Source organism: Papio anubis, chromosome 1 (assembly GCF_008728515.1).
Source record: "Papio anubis isolate 15944 chromosome 1, Panubis1.0, whole genome shotgun sequence".
NCBI lineage: Eukaryota > Metazoa > Chordata > Mammalia > Primates > Cercopithecidae > Papio > Papio anubis.
In genome coordinates this window covers 62,004,125-62,024,751 of record NC_044976.1, presented here as the reverse complement: position 1 = coordinate 62,024,751, position 20,627 = coordinate 62,004,125, and the positions used below count along the sequence as shown (strand labels likewise).

The following is a 20,627-nucleotide window of genomic DNA, read 5'->3' as shown; positions in this document are numbered from 1 at the left end:
AAAGGAAGGGTTTGGAGGATTTCAGGGAAGGGTTATGAGCTTCTGAATAAGCAGAAAACACCCATCTTGGCATTTCTACAGAATAAAGCTCTAAGAGGTTTCAAAGGCTTTTGAAAGATGCTATCTAACGTTTAATCACCACATCCTGAGGACGTAAAATGAAAAGCAATGTTATCTCTGGAGAGCTCCCTTGAAAGGAGCAAGTGACTCAGGCACTTCTCCAAGCTCCCTGGGCTTCTCTAGGGTGAATGCAGGGCCTGCTCCCAGCCTGAGGCCCGCCTTAGGCTGCTGAGATTTTTACTAAGGAGAGTTCCAGCTCTACAAGAGTTTCCCAAAGCAGGGCCAAGTTTTCACCGACCAGATGAAGATGCCAAACACTGACTCTTTATACCTAAAATGCCTCTTTTATTTTTTAAATTTAATTTTATTAAGATACATGTGCAGAACGTGCAGGCTTGTTATATAGGTAAACATGTGCCATGGTGGTTTGCTGCACCTATCACCTAGGTATCAAGCCCCAAATGCATTAGCTGTTTATCCTGATGCTCTTTCAATGTTTTTTTTTTTTTTTTTAGTTTTGTTTTATTTTAAGTTCTGCCTCCTTCCTTTCAGTGGGAGTGGATTTTGGTCCAAGGTCCTTTAGGTTCACCCTGACAGAGGAGGCCCAGTGTGGATGAAAAAGGGCCAAGGAAAAACGTGCATCACAAATGAAATTCTATGAAGATGAGTTTTCCTTCAAGAATTCTTTTTGACTTCTTTCTTATGATGTTAAAGACTTGTACAGGTGGCTTTTCTTGACCTAGTGGCATATACCCTCTTGAGAGAGTTATTTTTTAGAAGCTCAAGATAGCAGAGTCTATGTTTATTTGTAATCGTGAAATAGATACGATATATGCAAGATGACACCTCTGAGACATGAGAAATGCTGGGGAATTAAGGCCAGCCTATTCTGGCTCCAGGATTCTATGAATCAAAGGCCAAACAGTCCCCTTAATCTTAAAGTCAGCTCTTTCCCCCAGTTAACATGATAAACAACAAGAAATTACAACCAGGTGTTTGTGCTTTACATTTTTGACCTCTGGGTGTTCCAGAGAAATGTTTTCTAAACCCTAGGCACAGAGGGGTGGAATAGAAAGAGTCTGGGTTTTGCAATCAGACAGATGAGCTATGAATTCAGCCTCTATTGGCTATTAATTGTGTGACTACAGGGCAAGTTGCCCTATCTCTCAGAATCTCAGCTACCTTATCAATAACTGTTTTGAGGCTAAAGTGAGACAATGCATGCAAAAGTGCCTAGCACTTTTGTTCAGTAAGTGGAAGGTATAATGGAGTTTTAACTAATCATAAATGCAGGTACTAAGGACTTGATTTGTAATCCTTGGTTAGCAGTTAATTTGATAATTAATAAAAATATGTTAAAATCATTTTTATATGGAGGTTTGTGACTAATTCAAGGGTGTGAGCCTTTCTCTGAACAACCCCTCCTAATCTTATTCTACTCTGGCTATTGTTCACCTGTTAACTCATTCATTTATCTATTCAAAACATATTTATGCAGTCTCTACTATAAGTTGGGTGCTTAGGGCACAAAAACAGACATGGCCCTGTTTTTATGATACTCTAGATTCTAGAGAGTTCATGACTGCTGTTCTGAATGACCAGGTTTTTCTGTCTGTTATAAAGTAGAGATTTTTTTGCCTTGGTTCCCAGGGCTACTGTGTGGTGTCAGGTAGTTAGTACTTATTCCTTCCACAAAAGAATAATGTGAGAGAGAAAGAGATCAATGGACTCGTCCAAAGTTAATAAAAGAATTCTGATTAAGGAGCTTAATTTACTTAGTTGAATTCTTTCTTGGCTATACAGAGATCATGGACTATAAAATCTGGGATATATTTTTTAAATTATCTAGTCTAACTCACCCATTTTGTAGAACAGGCAACTGAGGTCCAGAGAAATTATACCTATTCATTTCTTATACATAAAGAATTCATCTAATATCCTTTTTATCATATTTTCTTTCTATAATTGGAATACTGAGGTCCAGAAAAATTCTTAGATTTTTACACTAACTGGGGGAAAGGCAAATTGGAATTAGTGAAAAGTACTACTGTCAACACATTTTTGAATGCTTTTTAAAAATAGAAGTATGCATGATAAAGAATAATTACTAAGTATTCTAAGTATTTTGTTCACTGCTGAATTCCATGTACCCGATGGAAATCAGGTATACAGTCAATATCTGTTGAATAAATGAAAGAAATATTGACAAGCATATAGCCCCTGGGGACCTATTTCACAAGGCAGAAAAGTTGATGTGGACTAAGCATAACTGTTTCTATAATTTATGAAAAAACGTTTCTAGGCTTCCAGTACCCCAGAGTTTACAAAACATTTTCAGACTCATTATTCATTTAATTCTTTCAACAGCTGGACTGTTATTCCCATTTCTACAGATGACAAAACTGAGTACAGAGAAAAGCTAAATGGTTCCCCAGTCTAGTAAGGGGAAGAAATAAAATTCTAATCCATTTCTCTGAATCCAAATCCAATGTTATGATCATGTCCACCCAATGGGCACATTTAAAATGCTTATAAAGCATTTATTCTTTTGATTATGTTAGCTACATTTTTAAAGCCTCACTCTTTATGGCTGACATAAAAATTGACTTCATTTCATCCCTGACCAAATTATTTTTAAAGTCTCCAATTGGGAGAGGCTGGATGAATTAGGTTTTACTATCACTTAAGACAGGAGAGGCTGTGGATGCATGAGAATTCTCTCTGCCCACTTCCCCACTTTACCTTGTCCCCTAGCTGGGCTGTGGCTCACCTGGTGAAGAAATTCCGGCCATACTTTTGCCAATGATCTTTGAGAATGTCCTCCACACTCTGCTTGCGGGTGGCTAGGATGGAGAGCCAGGCAAGGACAGCCCACAGTCCATCTTTCTCACGGATGTGGTCAGAACCTGGCAAGGGGAGAGCAAGCTGCTGTGAGAAACGTGCTTTCTCCCAGTACCTGAGAAGGTAATTGACATGGTTTGGCTCTGCATCCCCACCCGTATCTCATGTTGAGGGAGGGACTTGGTGGGAAGTGATTGGATCATGGGGGACAAAGCTCCCTCTTGCTGTTCTCATGATAGTAAGTGAATTCTCATGAGATCTGATTGTTTAAAAGTGTATAGCACTTCCCCCTTCACACTCTCTCTCCTGCAGCCATGTGAAGAAGGTGCCAGCTGCCTCTTCACTGTTCTGCCATGATATACATTTCCTGAGGCCTCCCAGCCATGCTTCCTGTACAGCCTGCAGAACTGTGAGTCAATTAAACCTCTTTTCTTCATAAATTATCCAGTCTCAGGTAGTTCTTTAGAGCAGTGTGAGAACAGACTAATACAGGACTCAACAGTAGGTGTGCAGACCCCACTAACGGAATCACACAGCCTGACTGAGAACTTGGGTACACAGGAGGAGTCACATATTAAGTAGGCAACATGATACTGAAAAGAAATTGATGCTTCCCAAAGTGATTTAGAAATTTAAGGCAAATGTCAATAAAAATGTCAGTGAGATAATTAGGTAGAATTTGATATATCAGTTATAAAGTATTAATGTGAAGGAAAAACACAGTAGATCTTAAATGAACAAACAGCAAAAGAACATGACCATTATAAAATTTCAATAATTCAAATAGTCTGGTAGCTTAACAGAACAAAAGAGCGCATCTGGAAAAAGATCCAAGCACATATGAGGCTTGAGTATATGACAAAGGTCTCACTTGGAGGCTGTGGGAAAACAGTGGATTACTTTTTAAATGGCGTTTGGATAACTGGATAAATAGCTTTAAAAAATTGTTTTCTTGGCCGGGCGCAGTGGCTCACGCCTGTAATCCCAGGACTTCGGGAGGGCGAGGCAGGCGGATCACGAGGTCAGGAGATCGAGGCCATCCTGGCTAAAACCGTGAAACCCCGTCTCTGCTAAAAAATACAAAACAAAATTAGCCAGGTGCAGTGGCGGTCGCCTGTAGTCCCAGCTACTAGGGAGCCTGAGGCAGGAGAATGCCGTGAACCCGGGAGGCGGAGCTTGCAGTGAGCCGAGATCGCCTCACTGCACTCCAGCCTGGGCGACAGAGCGAGACTCCGTCTCAACAACAACAACAAAAAATATTGTTTTCTTCCCTATAAAACACCATAACAAAAATAATTCCAGTTGAAATAAAAATTTGAATGTGAAACTTGAAAGCTTTTAAATACTAGTATATATTATTTTAATATACATGTATTTTTATATATTTATATATAAATCTTAGGGGTGATAAATAATGTAAATTCAGTATTCATAAAAGAAAACATTGATGTATTTATCCACTTAAAAATTAGCATTTCTATACTGTAAAACTACTATGGACAAAATTAAAAGCCCATTGACAAACTTTAAAAAATTAAAGAGATATGGTTGTTTAAAAGTGGATAGCACTTAAGGTAGATGTTCAATACTATATATATATACTTTTATCTTTTGAGATGGAGTTTCGCTCTTTCGCCCAGGCTGGAGTGAAGTGGCATGATCTCGGTTCACTGCAACCTCCACCCCCTGGGCTCAAGCGATTCTCCTGCCTCAGTCTCCCGAATAGCTGGGATTATAGGTGCCCACCACTACGCTCGGCTAAGTTTTGCATTTTTAGTAGAGACAGGATTTCGCCATGTTGGCCAGGCTGGTCTTGAACTCCTGACCTCAGGTGATCCATCCGCCTCGGCCTCCCAAAGTGCTAGGATTACAGGTGTGAGCCACTGTGCCTGGCCACATTCGATATATTTTAAGACAGATGTTTAATACATTCAATATAGAAAAAATTCTTATGTATGAATAAGAAAAAATAATCTCAATAGAAAAATAGGTCAAGGATATAAATAGGCGATTTGCCAAACAGCACACATACACACACACACACACCCCCAACCAATTAGCATAATAAAAAGCTGGTGTTACGTTTAAGAAGAAAAATTAAAGTTAAAACCACAATGAGAAACTGCTACTTGCTTGACAAAAGGTATAAAAATCCACAAGTGTAAAAATCCAAACAGCCAGTGCCAGGAGGATAAACGGGAAACAGGATTCCACCATAGAGCTGGTGGCAGTGGACACTGGCACAATCCTTCTGGACAGCAATTTGGCAAAAAAGTATCAAAGCCTTAAAACTGGACCTACTCATGGATCCAGCAATTCCAACTCTAAGACACTGTTCTTTAACCATTAAGGTTTGGTTAAACAAACTCTGATACATTTGTCTTCTGCTAAGGTCCTTGCTAAAATCTTTAACAAAATTTTAAAATGGGCTTCTCTGGTTGTGCTTATATGCATGGACACCCTTTTCCAAGAGCTTGATATGGAACACAACTCTCATTCTTTTGCCCTTAAACTCCTTACTCTGAAAGAAAGCAGTCTACATGGAGCCTTGTTTTCTGATTTCTAAATAGAACTGTATACAACTGCTCTATAATCATGCTTTAACATTATTTTATGTTGAATTCTTTATGTGCCTGCCCTACTGTACTTCCCGCTGGGTCTTACTCTTCTTGGAATTGTCAGAGTATCTAGCACCATGCTGGGTATGCAGGAGGCACGTGTTAAGTGTTTTTCCTTTCTCTCTTCATCTTTTCAGACCCAGCTCAAATGTCCGCTCTTTTTTAAGACTAGCTCCCAACTTCCCTAGGCAGTCATGAGCTCCCTTCTCTTTCTTCTCCTATAGCAACCTGCACAGAACATCTGGGGTGACATCAGCCTCCTTGAGTCTCAACCATCTGTTTTTGGGCCTTTCTCCCCACTAACTGTGTGCTTCTTAGGGGCACCTCTTATTTATCCTTGTAATTAAGTCTGGTGGCTAGCATAGCACAAGGAATATGGTAAATAACTAATTATGAAAGACTGTGTGAATGAATCAACCAATCAATGTATTCCAACACTTTCTCTTTCTATTTTTGGTTCTTAAAACATATGACTTTTTCTTTCAAAAGACTTTTCTCTTCAATGGGATACTACTTTTAGAAGTTAACTGTGCTCAAAACCTGGATGCCGGCAAAACTAGTGAGAGTAGGCAATATTTTTGGTGCTTTATATAACATATTTCAAAAATGTTTACCTAATTTTACTATCTTTAGACTTTTATTTGCCTTTACTGCTATTTTAAGGAGCAAAAAGCTCTCTGGCTCTTACGGCTTTTGCAAATGATACGTTTTGGCAACAGTTTATCCTGAGAAGCAAGACTCTGGCAGCTTCCCCAATACACTGGGAATTCATGACAGCAGTATACCAGCTTGGAATTTGTCTGTGCTCCACTGGGTTGTTTTTCTTCCTTCTTTTATTATTTTTTTCCTTAATTTTTTTTCTTTTTTCTCTTTTGGCTAGACTGAAAGTATAGAAGGCGGTGTTCCTTTGTGCTTTTCCTGACCTAAGTAAGGAATTTGATTTTTTCTTTTGTGTGGAAATGGAAATAAAATATAAAAGTCTTACCCAACTCTGGCCAAGTTACTTGGAGATAACTAAATCATACACCTAATATTATAAACAAAATACCTGCCCTGGGTAACATAAACAAATATCCGATTCCAATTGTATAATCCTCAGCCTCTTTGGATATTCTGGTTCATCACTAATCACCTTGGATGTATCAAAAGGTCCAGGTAATTCTATTAATACTCAGGAAGGTGGAGCAAATTTCATTTTCTTCAGGGTTCTGATGAATGACGCCAAGTTTCCAGTGGAAAATACCAATGGTGCATGTACGTGTTTCTAAAGCTATTCTTTTTGCAGTCGTGGCTCAGTAGATAAAGCTTGATACTTAAGAATCAGAAAACGTGAATTTGAGGCTCTGTTACTTGTAAGCTACTTGAATTTGGACTAATCATGTACATTTTCTAAGCCTCAGTTTCTTCAACTGCAAAACAGAAATAACGCTAACTTCTCTCTCGTAACTGTGAGAAATTACTATGAAAAAGCAAGTAGAAATCTTTTATAAACTGTGAGGTGTGATGTAACTACTAGATACTGTTTTGAATAAAGGGAAAAATAAAAGGCTTTTATGGAAAATTATTACATTTTCCACGGACTTTATTATGCTTTTAAAAATAATGCTCCTTGATTATACATATTGGAGAAGAAAATGGAAGAATATAACCTAATATGCTCTTTCCTCTGGGCACTGGGATTACAGTGTTTTTTCCCTCCTTCCTTATTTTTTCATAATGAACATAAAATACTTGTTTCATTATGTTTTAATTTTTAGAAAGAAAACGAAGTCAAGCTCATTTAACTGTGAGAAAGGGAGAACACTGTAGGCAAGGACTGCTAGTCCCAGCTGGCACAAAAGACAGTGGTGGGTTTTGCACTGGATCTCTTCACCCTTGCTCCGCTCAGGGACAGGAATTCTACCCTTTCAGCATCTTCAAACACCTGTCACTTTACTTTGGCCTAATCAGCACCTTGTGATAAGCATAAATTCGACTCAGTCAGGGCACATCCTGGGTCTCAGCCAAGAAAAATGTCAACCATTCCTGAGGGAGCCAAGAGCTAACCGTTTAGGGATTGGGTTACAGTTACCACTATGGGCATCTCAGGAGCTGTCCAGCCCCTGCCAGGTGACAGGCCTGAGGATGGGGACATGACAGCTGAAAAACAGCTGCATGGAGTTCTCTGAAAGTACCAGTGTCTGTCTGTCTCTTTCTTTTTCTGTCAATTTCTCTCTCTCCTCCAGCCCCCTGAACATACAGTTCTCACTGCCTGGAAAGCCCATCCCAGATACACCTACTAGCCTGGCTAACATGTTCTGCAATTACTTTCAACTTCAGTCTTATCCAGGATGCACTCCCCATGCCCTCTGTGCTTATACCACTCCCTGTGATCACGCCCCACCCTAGACTATGAGTTGTACTTCCCCAACAGGGGTTGGCCCAAAGTCAGTTGTTAAGACAGTCTGCCCAAAGAATGGCCGGGACCCAGTTGACTGACTGGGAGGTTCAGCTGACCTGCTGTGTCTACAGTCCTGTCCTCTTGGCCTTCCACTGCAGAAACGACTTCACTTGGAAAGAAAGCCTTTTCCATACCACTCCAGCTCCCAGGAGGCTGTCCCCAGGAACTGTCAGGCCTTCCACTTAGCAATGAGGCCTGACCTGCCTCATTACTGCCCCTGGAATTTGGTTTCCTTTCCATAAGGTGCCTTTGGAAGAAGGTAGTAAGTGTCTGATAAGCAGAAACTGTGTCCTAATACAAACTTCACTTTACACTCAACAAATGTGAATCAGTGCCAGCATGTACCAAGCACATAAGAAGATACCAAGATGCATAAGTGTGTCTCCTGCCCTCACAGATGAGAACAAACATATAGGTGAGGAAGACAGGCAGATAACAGTTTAATTGAGTCAGTTATATTTAGTGTATAAGCCTAGTTCTACTGGGGTATTCTGTCTAGGCTATGCCCAGACATGGGGTGCTACAATCTTCCCCTGTGGGCTTTGCCTGCAGGGAAATGTACTCAGTAGCTATGCAAGTTAGAATGGGCAGAAAAACCAGAAAGAAAATCTGATCTCCTACACCACAGAACCAAGTTAGGCACCCTGAGAATAAAGCTACCGAAGTACCCCTGTACTTCACCTTCTGTTGCTTTGCACACTTGTCATTCATGGAGCCCTCTATGAGAAGGCCTTGTTCACCATGTGACCCAGAGTCTAACTCAGTATCCAGGATAAAGTCAAAGTTCAATAAATATTTGAGGAATGAATCAATGCAAAATGTACAAACATGAAGGACTTTTCATAAGAAACTAAAATTAAAAGAAATTTGCAAAGCGTTAATGCCACATTTCTTCAAGTTATCACTCCTGTATGATGCATTAGCACTAGAACCTTTAAAGATAGGGCAGGGAAAAAAATATTGCTAACCTCTAGACCTGACCGGATCATAACTTACATATCTCCAGTGATACCAAGTTCATCATCAACCTGGTTTCCCATCGATCTTTCCCAAGCCCCCTATTTTCCTGAGGAAGGGTTCAAATGCATTGTATTCTATACTATTCAGTGACTTCACTTTCAATGTCCCAACAATTCTAAGATAGGATGGAACTGACAGTCTGCCCTCTGCCATTGTGTATAAACATGTACATAATCATCCACGGTTTGGAAGGAAAAACAGCTTTGTACCATGAGATCAACTAACAACAACAGGCTCATCCTGTCTAGTTGTCCCTATTTATCCCTGGTGTTTGTAATGCTGATCTCTGAAGAAGTGTCCTAGCTTCTGTGGTTACCATATCCAGATGAGAAAGCTGCTGCTCCTCCAGCACAAACAGACTAATGTATACTTGGTAATGTTAGTAATATTGCAAGCTTGTTCTTCAGACACTAGTGGTTTGTTTTATTCGGTGGGCCAGTCCTGAAGTTAGACTCCTTTGCACCTCTTTGCAAGCAAACTTCTTTTCTTTTGCAAAAGTGCATTTCTCCCACAAAGACTTGGGGTTCCCAACCCTGGACTGTGGGGTAGAAGTGGTGTTGAATCATTTCAAGAGTCCCAGACTACGCCAAGAGGTGAGGTGTGGATTCCCCATTGAGGTGGGTGGTTAAGCTGGAAAGCACTGACCAGTCACTGTGATTCCAGCATCATACAGGAATTTACATCAGATACCTTTTAAAGTTCTTTCTTTTCCAACAGCAGGAATCTGTTTGTCTAAATAGAAAGTGCCAAGTGAACAGTGTTCATGAACTCATTCAACAAGAGTTTATTGAGCACCTGTTCTATGTTGGGCTCTACGGGAGGCTCAAGGGATACAATGCAGGATAAGACACATAAGATCTCTGTCCTCATGGCACATACAGTCTAGTGGAGCCAACAGACACTAATCAAATAATCGTAAGTAATTGTAAAATCACAGCTGCAACAAATACAACAAAGAAGAGGTACATGGTGCCACAAGAGTCAATAATCAGGGGATTTGGCCCACCCTGAAAGGTCAAGGAAGTGTTTTTGAGAAATTTTCTCTGCTATTGCCTGGAAAAATACAGAAATAAAGCACTCTGTGCTCAATTAAGCTATAGAATACAAATGTTTCAAAGCTCATAGAGTCACTAATGTCTACCCTGAGAAACTATGAAAGAACTGTTGGAAACATTCACTAGCAAGGGACACGGTAGCTAAAAATTAACTCCTCTATAAATAAGAAGATCAGGAGTTCAGTTAAGTAAGCCCAGCTGCACTCGGTCACAACAGTGGAGATCCATGGCTATGCAGCCTGGCTGTTTAAATGTTTATCTGAGAAATATTACACAACAATTTTCTTTTTTTGAAGAGAGAGAGAGAGAGAAAGAGCTTGTGATTATCCTCATGATAATGAAGTGCATTCTCTCTTTGGATATGAAATATACCAAGGAGAAGCTAAAACCATGATTGGTACTAGGCATTTGTTGAATGTGTTAATAAATGAGAACAAACTTTTACAATAGTCTAAAGTCTAATACTTTGGTTCAAAGAAATCAATTCCACAAACATAACATGAGAGACTTCCCTTGGCAAATAGTTCTAGGTAAAAACTTTTAGGGTTTAATTACCCACAACCTTACATGGGCTAAACAGTATTATGCAACTTCCTAAAAACTAACATAAAGGAAAGTTATGTCAAGAAAAATACAGTGCCCCAATCACTAGAAATAATCATCCTACCCTACTCTTCACTTGCCAGGCCAACCCTGGAAGATCTGGGCTCAGTTCTGGGCATCACCTTCCAAGAGTGGCACTGGTAAACTCAGAAGCACCTAGAGGCTGGCGCTGAGTCTATAAACAATGTGAAACGAGCAATGACTGGAGGAAACAAAGATGGACAGCCTGAGGAAGGAAGGACCTGAGAGCTGCTTCTTGTATTTGAAGACCTGTCATGTAAGAGGAGCAGCTTGTGCCATCCTGTCTTTAGGCCTATTCCCTGCCGGTCAGCACCAGGGATTCCTACTTATCTCTGGGGCTCTGATCCCTCTTGCCCAAGGCTTCCCACATGAGTCTGTGGAAAAAAAAGTTACTGTACTTACTATGAAATGATGATGATAATAATTATCATTATTGCAGTGATGATATTATATAATATCATCATATTATTATATACAGTGGTAAACTATGTTTAGGCAAAACTGTACTAACAGGATTCTTTATGGCAGAATGTTCTGGAATCTTCAAATGCTAATATCATTGTGAATATCCAAAATAGAGAAGTGTGGTCCAATTTCCCCACTTTTTCTTGACCCCTAGAACCCTCTCATGGAACTAGTATTCTTCCGCATACCCACATGCTCTGGGAAACCTGACTCTAGACTTTTATCTTTTCATTAGGCTCCACACTGATAAAAGTACATGGGAACAGGAAACCAAAGGTTTTGACACAGTTGCTGCCTTCAAAGACATCTTCATTCATAAAGAATGACTGATGCCAGGCCTGAACTAGATGACACTGTGGGGAGTTTCATGGGAGAAGACCACCTCATAGGCTCATTGGGCATTCACGTAGTAACCCTCAGAATAGCATGGCACCGTGCACATTATATGAAGCAGAAAAGGACTAAGCAGTGGCCTTGTAATCTCTGATTTAAGCACCTACAACTTTGGGAAACTGTCTAGCCTTTGTTGTGGAAGTTGTTCAACCCCAAGACTCATCCAGCCTACTTCATACCTTCCAATTCTGTCAAGGCAGTTCATTGCCAAGGAATATTACCACTCTCAAAAAGACCAAGTTGCTTAGAACTTTGTAAATATGTACCTCCAATTTAGCAGCTCATTCTACCCGCTCTACCTCCAGACTTATAGGAAAGGAAAGGAAATCAGTATTCTGTTCTGTTTAACCTGGCATGAACTACAACTCAGTTGCAAAGCTGAGAGAATGCTTGGTTTTGATCTTCTTTTCTTCACTAGAGCATGACAATAGAGCACCATAGGATCAAGGTCAGTGCATTTACTTAAAAATATCGGGTAGAGGGAATAAAAGGAGAAGAGATGTAGTCATTTAAGTACCTTAGAACCTGGCCGGAGACTGATACATGGGACAGGGCCACACACCTGAACAGATGTTTAGAAAAGAGAGACTGATGCAGGCAGCATGAGGTAGCAGAGAAGGTCATGAAAGAGGTGGGAGTTCGGGTCAATATTTGGACAAGCAGAAAGGAGGAAGAAGAGCGCACAGAGTGGGGTCTATGGGTCTTGGGTCACCCCCCGAGAATACTATGTACTCTTCTTTCACTTGAATATTAATACAATTACACATACATCCTCAGGCACAAAGATGTATTTTTAATTTCTTGATCACCTAGCAACTTAGTTCCACCCTCATGGTCTTCCTTCACTTAGCCTTGATTATTCTGCTATAGAAAACTTGGGCCTATAAAAGAGAAAGATTTAATGCTGTGCTGAAACCTCTTCTTAAATAAAAACAAAAAACTGGCTTGCTCCACCGTATTTCTTCTCAGAAATGAAAACATCTATGAAGGTTTCTTTGACCACTGAAGGAAGAAAAATCTGTTTATCACTCTGTTTAATCCCTACAGACTCAATGACCACGCTGCCGAGGAGGCCCCCCAGCTTCCTGTCTGAGTCCATGTGATCTTCTGAAAGTAAAATCAGCCTTTCTGGCTGAATGTGCTCACCCCTTTTCAAATGTGTACACTTCACCAGGGTTGTTATAAATAATTTGTACCTTGATTTAGGACACATCAGCTATTGTTGCTATTTCAGTGCTACCTTAGCAGTCTAAGCTTTTACTGGAAATAGTGGTTACAGGGAGGAAAATGCTAGCACAGGAGTGTGACTTACCAGTCCCGAAGCTCTCCTCCCCACAAAGGGACAGTTTGCTCGCATCCATCAAATTCCCAAAAAACTTCCAGCCAGTTGGGGTCTCATACAAAGCGATCTTTGTAGCATTAGCCACCCTTCAAAGGCATGAAATCAAAGTTACATCACAGCAGGACTGTCAGCGTAGCCATGTGAGGGACGGAAAAGGGCAACAGTTATTGTAATCAAGGGTCCCATTTAGCATTGCGCAGTCACACATAAATCTAAGATTGGTGGAAAATCATAAGAGAAACCTTGTGCACAATGGGCTATTATATGTGGATTCAGAGAAGGTGGAAGAAGAAAGAATTAATTCAGATCACGGAGTTTAATATTTTAGAAGAAGCATCCATAGTAAAATGTTCAGGGCTGCTGTTTAGGCTGTTTAAACCCACATTTTGGATACAGACTGCATCTCTACAATCTATAAAGAAGAGAATAATGGTGTTTTAATATACCCATAATCACAGAATCATGACATACTGGGTCTGGGCAGTTAGCATTTTACAGAGAAGGAAACAGGGCCCAGAATGTTATGTGATCAGACCAAGGTCACAAAGCCAGGATGACCGACCGCCCAGTATTCAGCTGCCCGGTGAGTGCTGCTTTTGTCTCATAAGAAGTCGCCCCAGGGGAAACGCCCAGTGGGGTCTCCCCTATGTACTGGCTTCACCCACACTGATTAGTGGTTCCCCTTCCCTTCTAACATGTGTTTTATTTCTCTCTAGGTATCTTTAGACTACTTAAAACCTTTGAGTGACTTAGAAAAAAAAATTCCTTTCCCTTTGAACATGAAAAGTTACCTGATAAGTTCCATTCACTGTTTGAGTGAGATTTGCTTCCCAGAACGTTTGCCTTATTTCCAGGAAAGCAATGTCAGCTTTGTGTTCTGATATTTGAAGAAAAAATCAAATCTATGATTTTGAAAACTATGAAAGTACAAAAAACTTTTATCTGGGTAATGAGGTACTTCAGTTATGATTCTATATGTGGATTATCAATTTTTCCAAAAATTGGAATTACACTGTTTTTGCGTGACACAGAAGGTATTCCAGGACCTGACAGGCCTAATGTATGACAGTGTGACCTCAAACCAGCTCATAATTTCAAATGCAGGACCTGGTGGTAGACACGCTGGGCTCAAATGCTAGTTCTAATTTGCTGGTGAGGTCTTGGACAAGACTATTAGCTTCCCTGACTTTCCATTTCCTCTTCCTTAAAATGAAGTCTGCTGGGAGGATCAATTGAGATGGTGAATGTAAAAAACGCTATACAAACTACAAACCACTATATGGATATTAGTGGCTATTTTCTTGTTAGCCGAAGCAAAGTCAGCACCAATTCTATAACCATCTCTCCTCTACAGAAAAAAACTGCTTGGCCCAGTGGGTGGGAGCAAAGGCTCTGGGTTCAAATCCCGAGTCAGCCATGTACCAGCTGGGTGACCTCAGGTAAGTTACTTCTTTGTCCTTTGGTGTTTCCACCAGAAAAATGGTGTTAAATATAGGATTTATCTCATGGGGTTCATCTAAGAATTAATGAATTAAAACATGCAAAATATTTAGTGTCTACAACAAGGTAATGTTCAATAAATATTAGCTATTACTATAAGAGCCTAGATATATATCACAGCCTACTTTCCTCTCTGGCCTTGACCTTTTACTCATTCATTCATTCTTTACCTTTTATTCATCAAACATTTCCTGCACACCTGACATATTCTAACTAATATTTTCCTGGTCCTCATCTGTTATGACTTTTATTTTTCAATTTTTTAAGTATGATCTAACAAGCCACCTCAAAGCTTTTGTACAATGAAGTGATATATAAACATTCACTGTGTTTGTGTGGGCATGAGCGATCCAGTTCTGTTGAAACTCTAAAAATACTTCAAACTGCTCTTTCACCCACACTCTGTACACACTGCAAAAGGAAAGTGATCCTCCAAAATGATGTTTTGAGTATTTCCATTGTTATTCATTAACACTCAACTATTCATTCACTTTAAAAAAGTATATGCGTGTGTGTGTTTGTCCTACCATGTGCCAGGCACACTATGGTCAGGCAGAGTCCAGGATGGTGAACAAGGCAGTCCTTTCTCTGCAGAAGTATACAGTCTAGCAGGGCAGGCCAAAGAGAAAACAGGCTACTAGAACACAGTGTGGTAAGTGCCAGGAGGAGGAGGCCCAGGGTGCCAAGGGAGTGCGGAGAGGGGCATCGAATCCAGAAAAAGCCACCCATCCCCTCACACAGGAATCGCTCAGCACACTCTATGCATCAGATGCCGATGCTGAAAGGGAAGGACACGTGTTCCAGGCACAGTGAAGGGTGCAGTGAAGACTGGGACGACCCGAGACAGGAAGGTCAAGGGAATGGAGAGACCTACCGGTCCAGGGCACCACTCGTGGGCATGCTCCGTGCAAAGCCACGGACCCCGGTCTGCTGGAAATACGGAATGCTGAAGATGTTGGCAGCAATGACAGCCACAGAGTCTGAAGGGTTCACAAAGAACCCATGCTTGCCCAGAATCATGTTTCGATCCTTGGGGAGAAGAGAGGATCAAAGAAAGACCTTTTAATCAAACTAGAAGAAATCAAACTATCTTTCATGGGGGTTTTATAAAATTTAAAACCATAAAATTTGAAATTGATCTCTTTTCCATACTGCTTTTTTAACACTGGGTTTTATTTTCAATGGGTTTATACAGTACCGTTGGGCCAAAGGCACCTCCATGCCAAAGAGTTAAAACTGTTTTCAATTAAAGTCCAAGCACAACCTCCTTTTGAGCTGAGTCCTCTGTTCTCCCTCCAGAGGCCAGCTCACTTTAACCTCCTAGACTTTTTCCAGACTCTGGAACCAATCATCTTTTTCCCAGGGGAGGAGAAAACGCAATGAGAGAAGAAATATTGGTTGTTTACATAGTTTGGTAGGTCTACTGGGTAAACTGTGTACCACAGTCTGTGTACCACAGTAACTGGGAGGGTGGCCAAAAAACACTCCCAGCATGCACTGCATCACAAAGATGTACTACAAAATAATGTCTGCTGGAACCCCTTTAATTTCCCAACATTTTGATAAGGGAAAAATTATTTTTCAGGAAACAGTGGATTCTAGCTAATGGTAAAGAACACTAGTAACAACAAAAACATATTTTCAACTAAGTAAATGTGTACAGTGTCTACCATCAGTGAGATATAGGGATATAAACCTAAGACACATCTCTTCCTTGTCCGGTACATAGTCACCCTTGTAAATAAAACAGCTTATTTCTAAACATTTTAATTGTAGAGAATGATTAAAATGTTAATTCTCTCAATATCATCTTCATATAGGCCATGAAATTGCAGCTTCAATATTCAGGTCATGTGAATCAATGAATGGGTGTATTATAAGACCAAAACCTTGTCCAGAGATTAAGTAAGTAGCCAGCTGCTGGTTGAGAGCAGAAACCTACCTTAAGACAGGCATCTAGAACTCACCCAGTTCATGAAATACCAGTCATTCTATCATAACCAGAACCTAATCATCATGCCACTGTTAGCAAGTATGGATGTCTGAAATTAAATGCGTGGGTTTCATTTCAATGACTCCTATTCCTGTTCAAGAGGGTCTTCTAATAATTTAGCTCTGACCTCGGGTCAGAATGAGGGATCCTTAACAGTCACTCCCAGGGTCTGGCAGAAGCAGCCCACCTTTTTCCCCATCTGCAGGATCAGGCCTGGCCTGCACCAGAGTTCACTTAAATGCACTTATACCCACCCCATCTCCATCAAAGGCAGCCCCAAAATCATGCTCTCCTGACTTCATGGTCTCCACCAGGTCAGCTGCATAGGTGAGGTTGGGGTCAGGGTGGTGGCCTCCAAAGTCCTCCAGAGGAACGCAGTTAACTGCTGAGTTTGCAGGGGCACCGAGTTCTTCACAGAGGATCTTCTTTACATACGGTCCCACAACTATATACAACGTGGAATAAAAGTATGTAGAATCAGAAAATAAAAGTCCTGAAAGGATGTGAGGATTCAGGGCTGAGGTGGATGCATTCTGGGGAGAAGAATGGCATGAGAAACAACAAGAACATGTGAAATGTGTTCAGGGACTAGTGGAGAGATACACCTGACTGGAGAAGAATGTTCTCGAAAATGGAACAAGGAGAGATTATGTTGGAAAAGGTGGGGCCAGTTCATGAAGGGCAGAGTGGGGAAAAGAAAGGAAACCAACCATTATGAAGGCCCTACTGTACACCTGTGCTTTCTCATTCAGTCCTTCGGAAAAGCTCAGAAGGTGGTAGCTTGGAGCTTAAGAGCCTGGACTCTGAAATCAGAGTGTCTGGGTTCAAATCCCAGCTCTGCTGATCATGGGCTGTATAATTTTGGGAAAGTTATTTAAACTCTCTGTGCCTCAGTCTCTTCCATTTGCAAAATGAGGGTCATAATGCTAACTACCTAACAGGATTGATGTAAGGATTACATGAGTTAAGAGTTATGAAGCACTGAGAATAGTCCCTGGCAGATATGTTACAAAAGTTTACATTATGATTATCACCTGCAGTTTACAGATACATTGGAATGCTGGTGTTCTGAGGTAAAGACATTTGCCCAAACTTACATGGCTAGAAAAAGTGGGAATTGGGATTCAGAGCTGTTATCTTTCTACTATGACAAGCTAGCTGACAAACTGATTAAAAAACCACAAACAGGCTGGGTACGGTGGCTCACACCTGTAATCTCAGTACTCTGGGAGCCTGAGGCAGGCAGCTCACATGAGGTCAGGAGTTTGAGACCAGCCTGGCCAAGATGGTGAGACCCTGTCTCTACTAAAAAAAAAATATATATATATATATATATATGTGTGTGTGTATACACACACACACACATATACACAGATTAGCCAGGTGTGGTGGCAGGCACCTATAATCCAGCTACTCAGGAGGCTGAGACAGGAGAATTGCTTGAACTTGGGAGAAGGAGGTTGTAGTAAGCCGAGATTGCACCACTGCACTCCAGCCTGGGCAACAGGGCAAGACTCTGTCTCAAAAAAAAACAAAACGAAAAACCCACCACCAACAACAAACAACAGGAGAAGCCAGGTACATATGTTTACGGTGACATTTTACATAACCACCAAGAACACACATCTCTGAAATGCTAAGAGAGCATTTTCATCAAGGATGATACTAATCCCAATATAGTACATGCCCCAGAGGTCAGAATACTGTGGAATAAGTGTACTATGAGGGGTCACCTGTTAAGCAGGTTACTGACACACCACAGAATGAGGTCAAGGCAGCCAGGGCTGTGAGCGATACAGAAACAAAAGTGTTAGAAGAACAGCCAAAAGACCTGGTGAAAAGTAGTCTTATCTCCTGACAAGCTCCTCTTACCCAATGCCCTCCTCACATGCCCATTCTCTGGCCAGCTCAGGCCTCTCCTCGTTTCCTTAATGTGACATCCATTTTTAAGCCTTCATGCCTTCATCACAGCCACCGACCACATGAGAATGACCATTGCTTGATTTTTCATCACTCTAGATCTTTCTTTCGTAAGAACTGAGTTGGCTGCCACTTCTTCCAGGAAACCTTTCTTTATACCCCTAGTCAAATTATGCCTTCTTCCAACTCCAAAGAGAATACCTGAAATTCCAACTCTCATTTTGTTGGCCTGGCAGGAGTTAGTTTTTTAGAGTTTTTGTTTTGTTGCTGTTGTTTTGAGACGGAGTCTTGCTCTGTCGCCCAGGCTGGGGGGTAGTGGCGTGATCTCGGCTCACTGCAACTTCCGCCTCCCAGCTTCAAGCTAGTCTTCTGCCTCAGCCTCCTGAGTAGCTGGGATTACAGGCATGTGCCACCACACCCGGCTAATTTTTGCATTTTTATAGAGACAGGGTTTCACCATGTTGGTTAGGCTGGTCTCAAACTCCCAACCCCGTGATCCGCCTGCCTCGGCCTCTCAAAGTGTGGGGATTACAGGCATGAGCCACCGTACCCAACCCAGGGGTTAGTTTTTTACCCACCTCATCTCCCCAAACATTGCACATTCTTTGAAGAAAGTGATCTGCCCAGTTCCTGCCTATTCCCCAGGCATGCATGTTGCAGGTCTGCAATACACATCTGTTGAATGGTTTAAAATGACAGAATCGCTTTTGTCTGAGTAAGGAAGTAGATCCATTCTATGGGAGTCCAGAGGCCAACTAGGACCCAAGGGGAGAAGTTCCAAGGATGGAAGATTTTAGCTCACCAGGAGAAGACTTTCTAACTGTGGTTTGCAGTGTCACAGGAATCCCTGAATTGCATCACTAAAAGGGTTCGCCAAGCAGGCAGATGTATGTGTATAAGTTTCAGGGATTCTCATATACCTACATGTCTGAGAAAACCTCGTGGTTCTGGTTCACAGTGATAGCTGCCCTCTCTATGGACCTGACCACACAACCCCCGGAGGAAGAAGACAGAGCTGTACACATCCTGATGTTCCTGAATTTAATCCTTAGCTTGCTCTTGCCCTCTTCTAAGAAAAGGAGCATGTGGGGGCAGGTGAGTGGGGATGTGGGGCTCAGGAGTATGTTTACCACATCTCCCAAATGACCGTCCTCTCAGAAATACATGGGGGCGTGCAGCAAGAATGTAAGGTATCTTCTGAGGGGGAGGGAGAGTCCACAACAGCAGTTGCATGTTACTCAGAACCTGATGCTTAATGTGGAAACGCTGACCTTCACATGAGCTTACCACGAGGAGTGTCTCTACTATTTTTGCTACATACAATTAGATTTTGATCTGTGTGAATATTGCTCTGGTTGCAAAATAACTCTATTTAAAAACCATCAGAGAGACTTGAGAAAAGGCTTGTTAAAGCATCATGATACACACAGAAGAGAGCAACTTCCTATCCTTGAGAGATGGGAATTGAAAAGAAATGACTGTATACCTCCATGCATAGCATCAATACGGATCTTCAGTCGGTTTGGCCCAGAAAGTAGTTCTTTCAGTGCACTGAAATCAAAGATGCTTCTCAGCATTGTAGCATATGCTTCCACCGAATCCACAATTTCCACTGTGAGAACAAGCAACATTAAAAGATGGAAGGACTAACCACATTTAGAAAGATTATATTCTGATGTGATTATATGGCTGTAAACCTGCTATTGCTATTTTAAAGGGACAATTATTGAACAGCTCAAATAATATGACTGTTAAATGATATCCAATACTATCCAATACTACCAAGAGTTATCCAACACTAACAATTTTCCTGAGAGGTAAATGTTATTAGTCCTATTTGATAGATGAGGAAACTCAATGTGTGAAGCGTTAAGAAACTTGCCCACACAGCTTGGATGAGGCACACAGGGGATTTTCAACAGAGGCTGTATAAATTCTGCTAGGCCACCACAGTGCTTCCCCATTCATCATTTTGAGAGGTGTGTTCTGGTGTTACAGAGAGCAGAAAATATAATGCCTACTTTTAGTTCCTTTTCTTTTTCCAAGTCCATTATCATCAAGACTTAATGGTACTAAGTGGAAAAAGAAATTTTTTAATGAATCACTTTTCACATGTACTGCTTAAGGAATAAAGCAAATATAAGAACTTAGTATTGTTGTTCTTGTTGAATATTCAGGGCTTCTGAACATTTTCAAAACTGTTGGATATTCAGGGGTTCTGAACATTTTCAAAATATGAAGATTTTAAGAAACTCTCTAGTGGTATCTTCTGAACCTCAAGAATGTCTTCGAGATGCATCAAAGTGGCACTTTATCTTTGTTAGTATGTAATTGTCAGCTTTCCATGAGTAGGTTC

General features: G+C 41.0%; 1 protein-coding gene across 2 annotated transcripts in view; it reads right to left on the bottom strand.

The window, feature by feature from the left end:
- PGM1 (phosphoglucomutase 1) overlaps positions 1 to 20,627 on the bottom strand; it is a 64,822-nt gene that overhangs the window by 8,731 nt on the left and 35,464 nt on the right. For both annotated transcript variants that reach the window (XM_003891988.4, XM_003891989.5), the window contains exons 4-8: positions 19,758 to 19,883; positions 16,606 to 16,796; positions 15,233 to 15,387; positions 12,829 to 12,944; positions 2,831 to 2,966 (exon numbers count right to left, since the gene is read on the bottom strand). In XM_003891988.4, the coding sequence (XP_003892037.1) occupies positions 2,831 to 2,966; positions 12,829 to 12,944; positions 15,233 to 15,387; positions 16,606 to 16,796; positions 19,758 to 19,883 (724 nt within the window). The remainder of the gene's footprint in view (positions 1 to 2,830; positions 2,967 to 12,828; positions 12,945 to 15,232; positions 15,388 to 16,605; positions 16,797 to 19,757; positions 19,884 to 20,627) is intronic.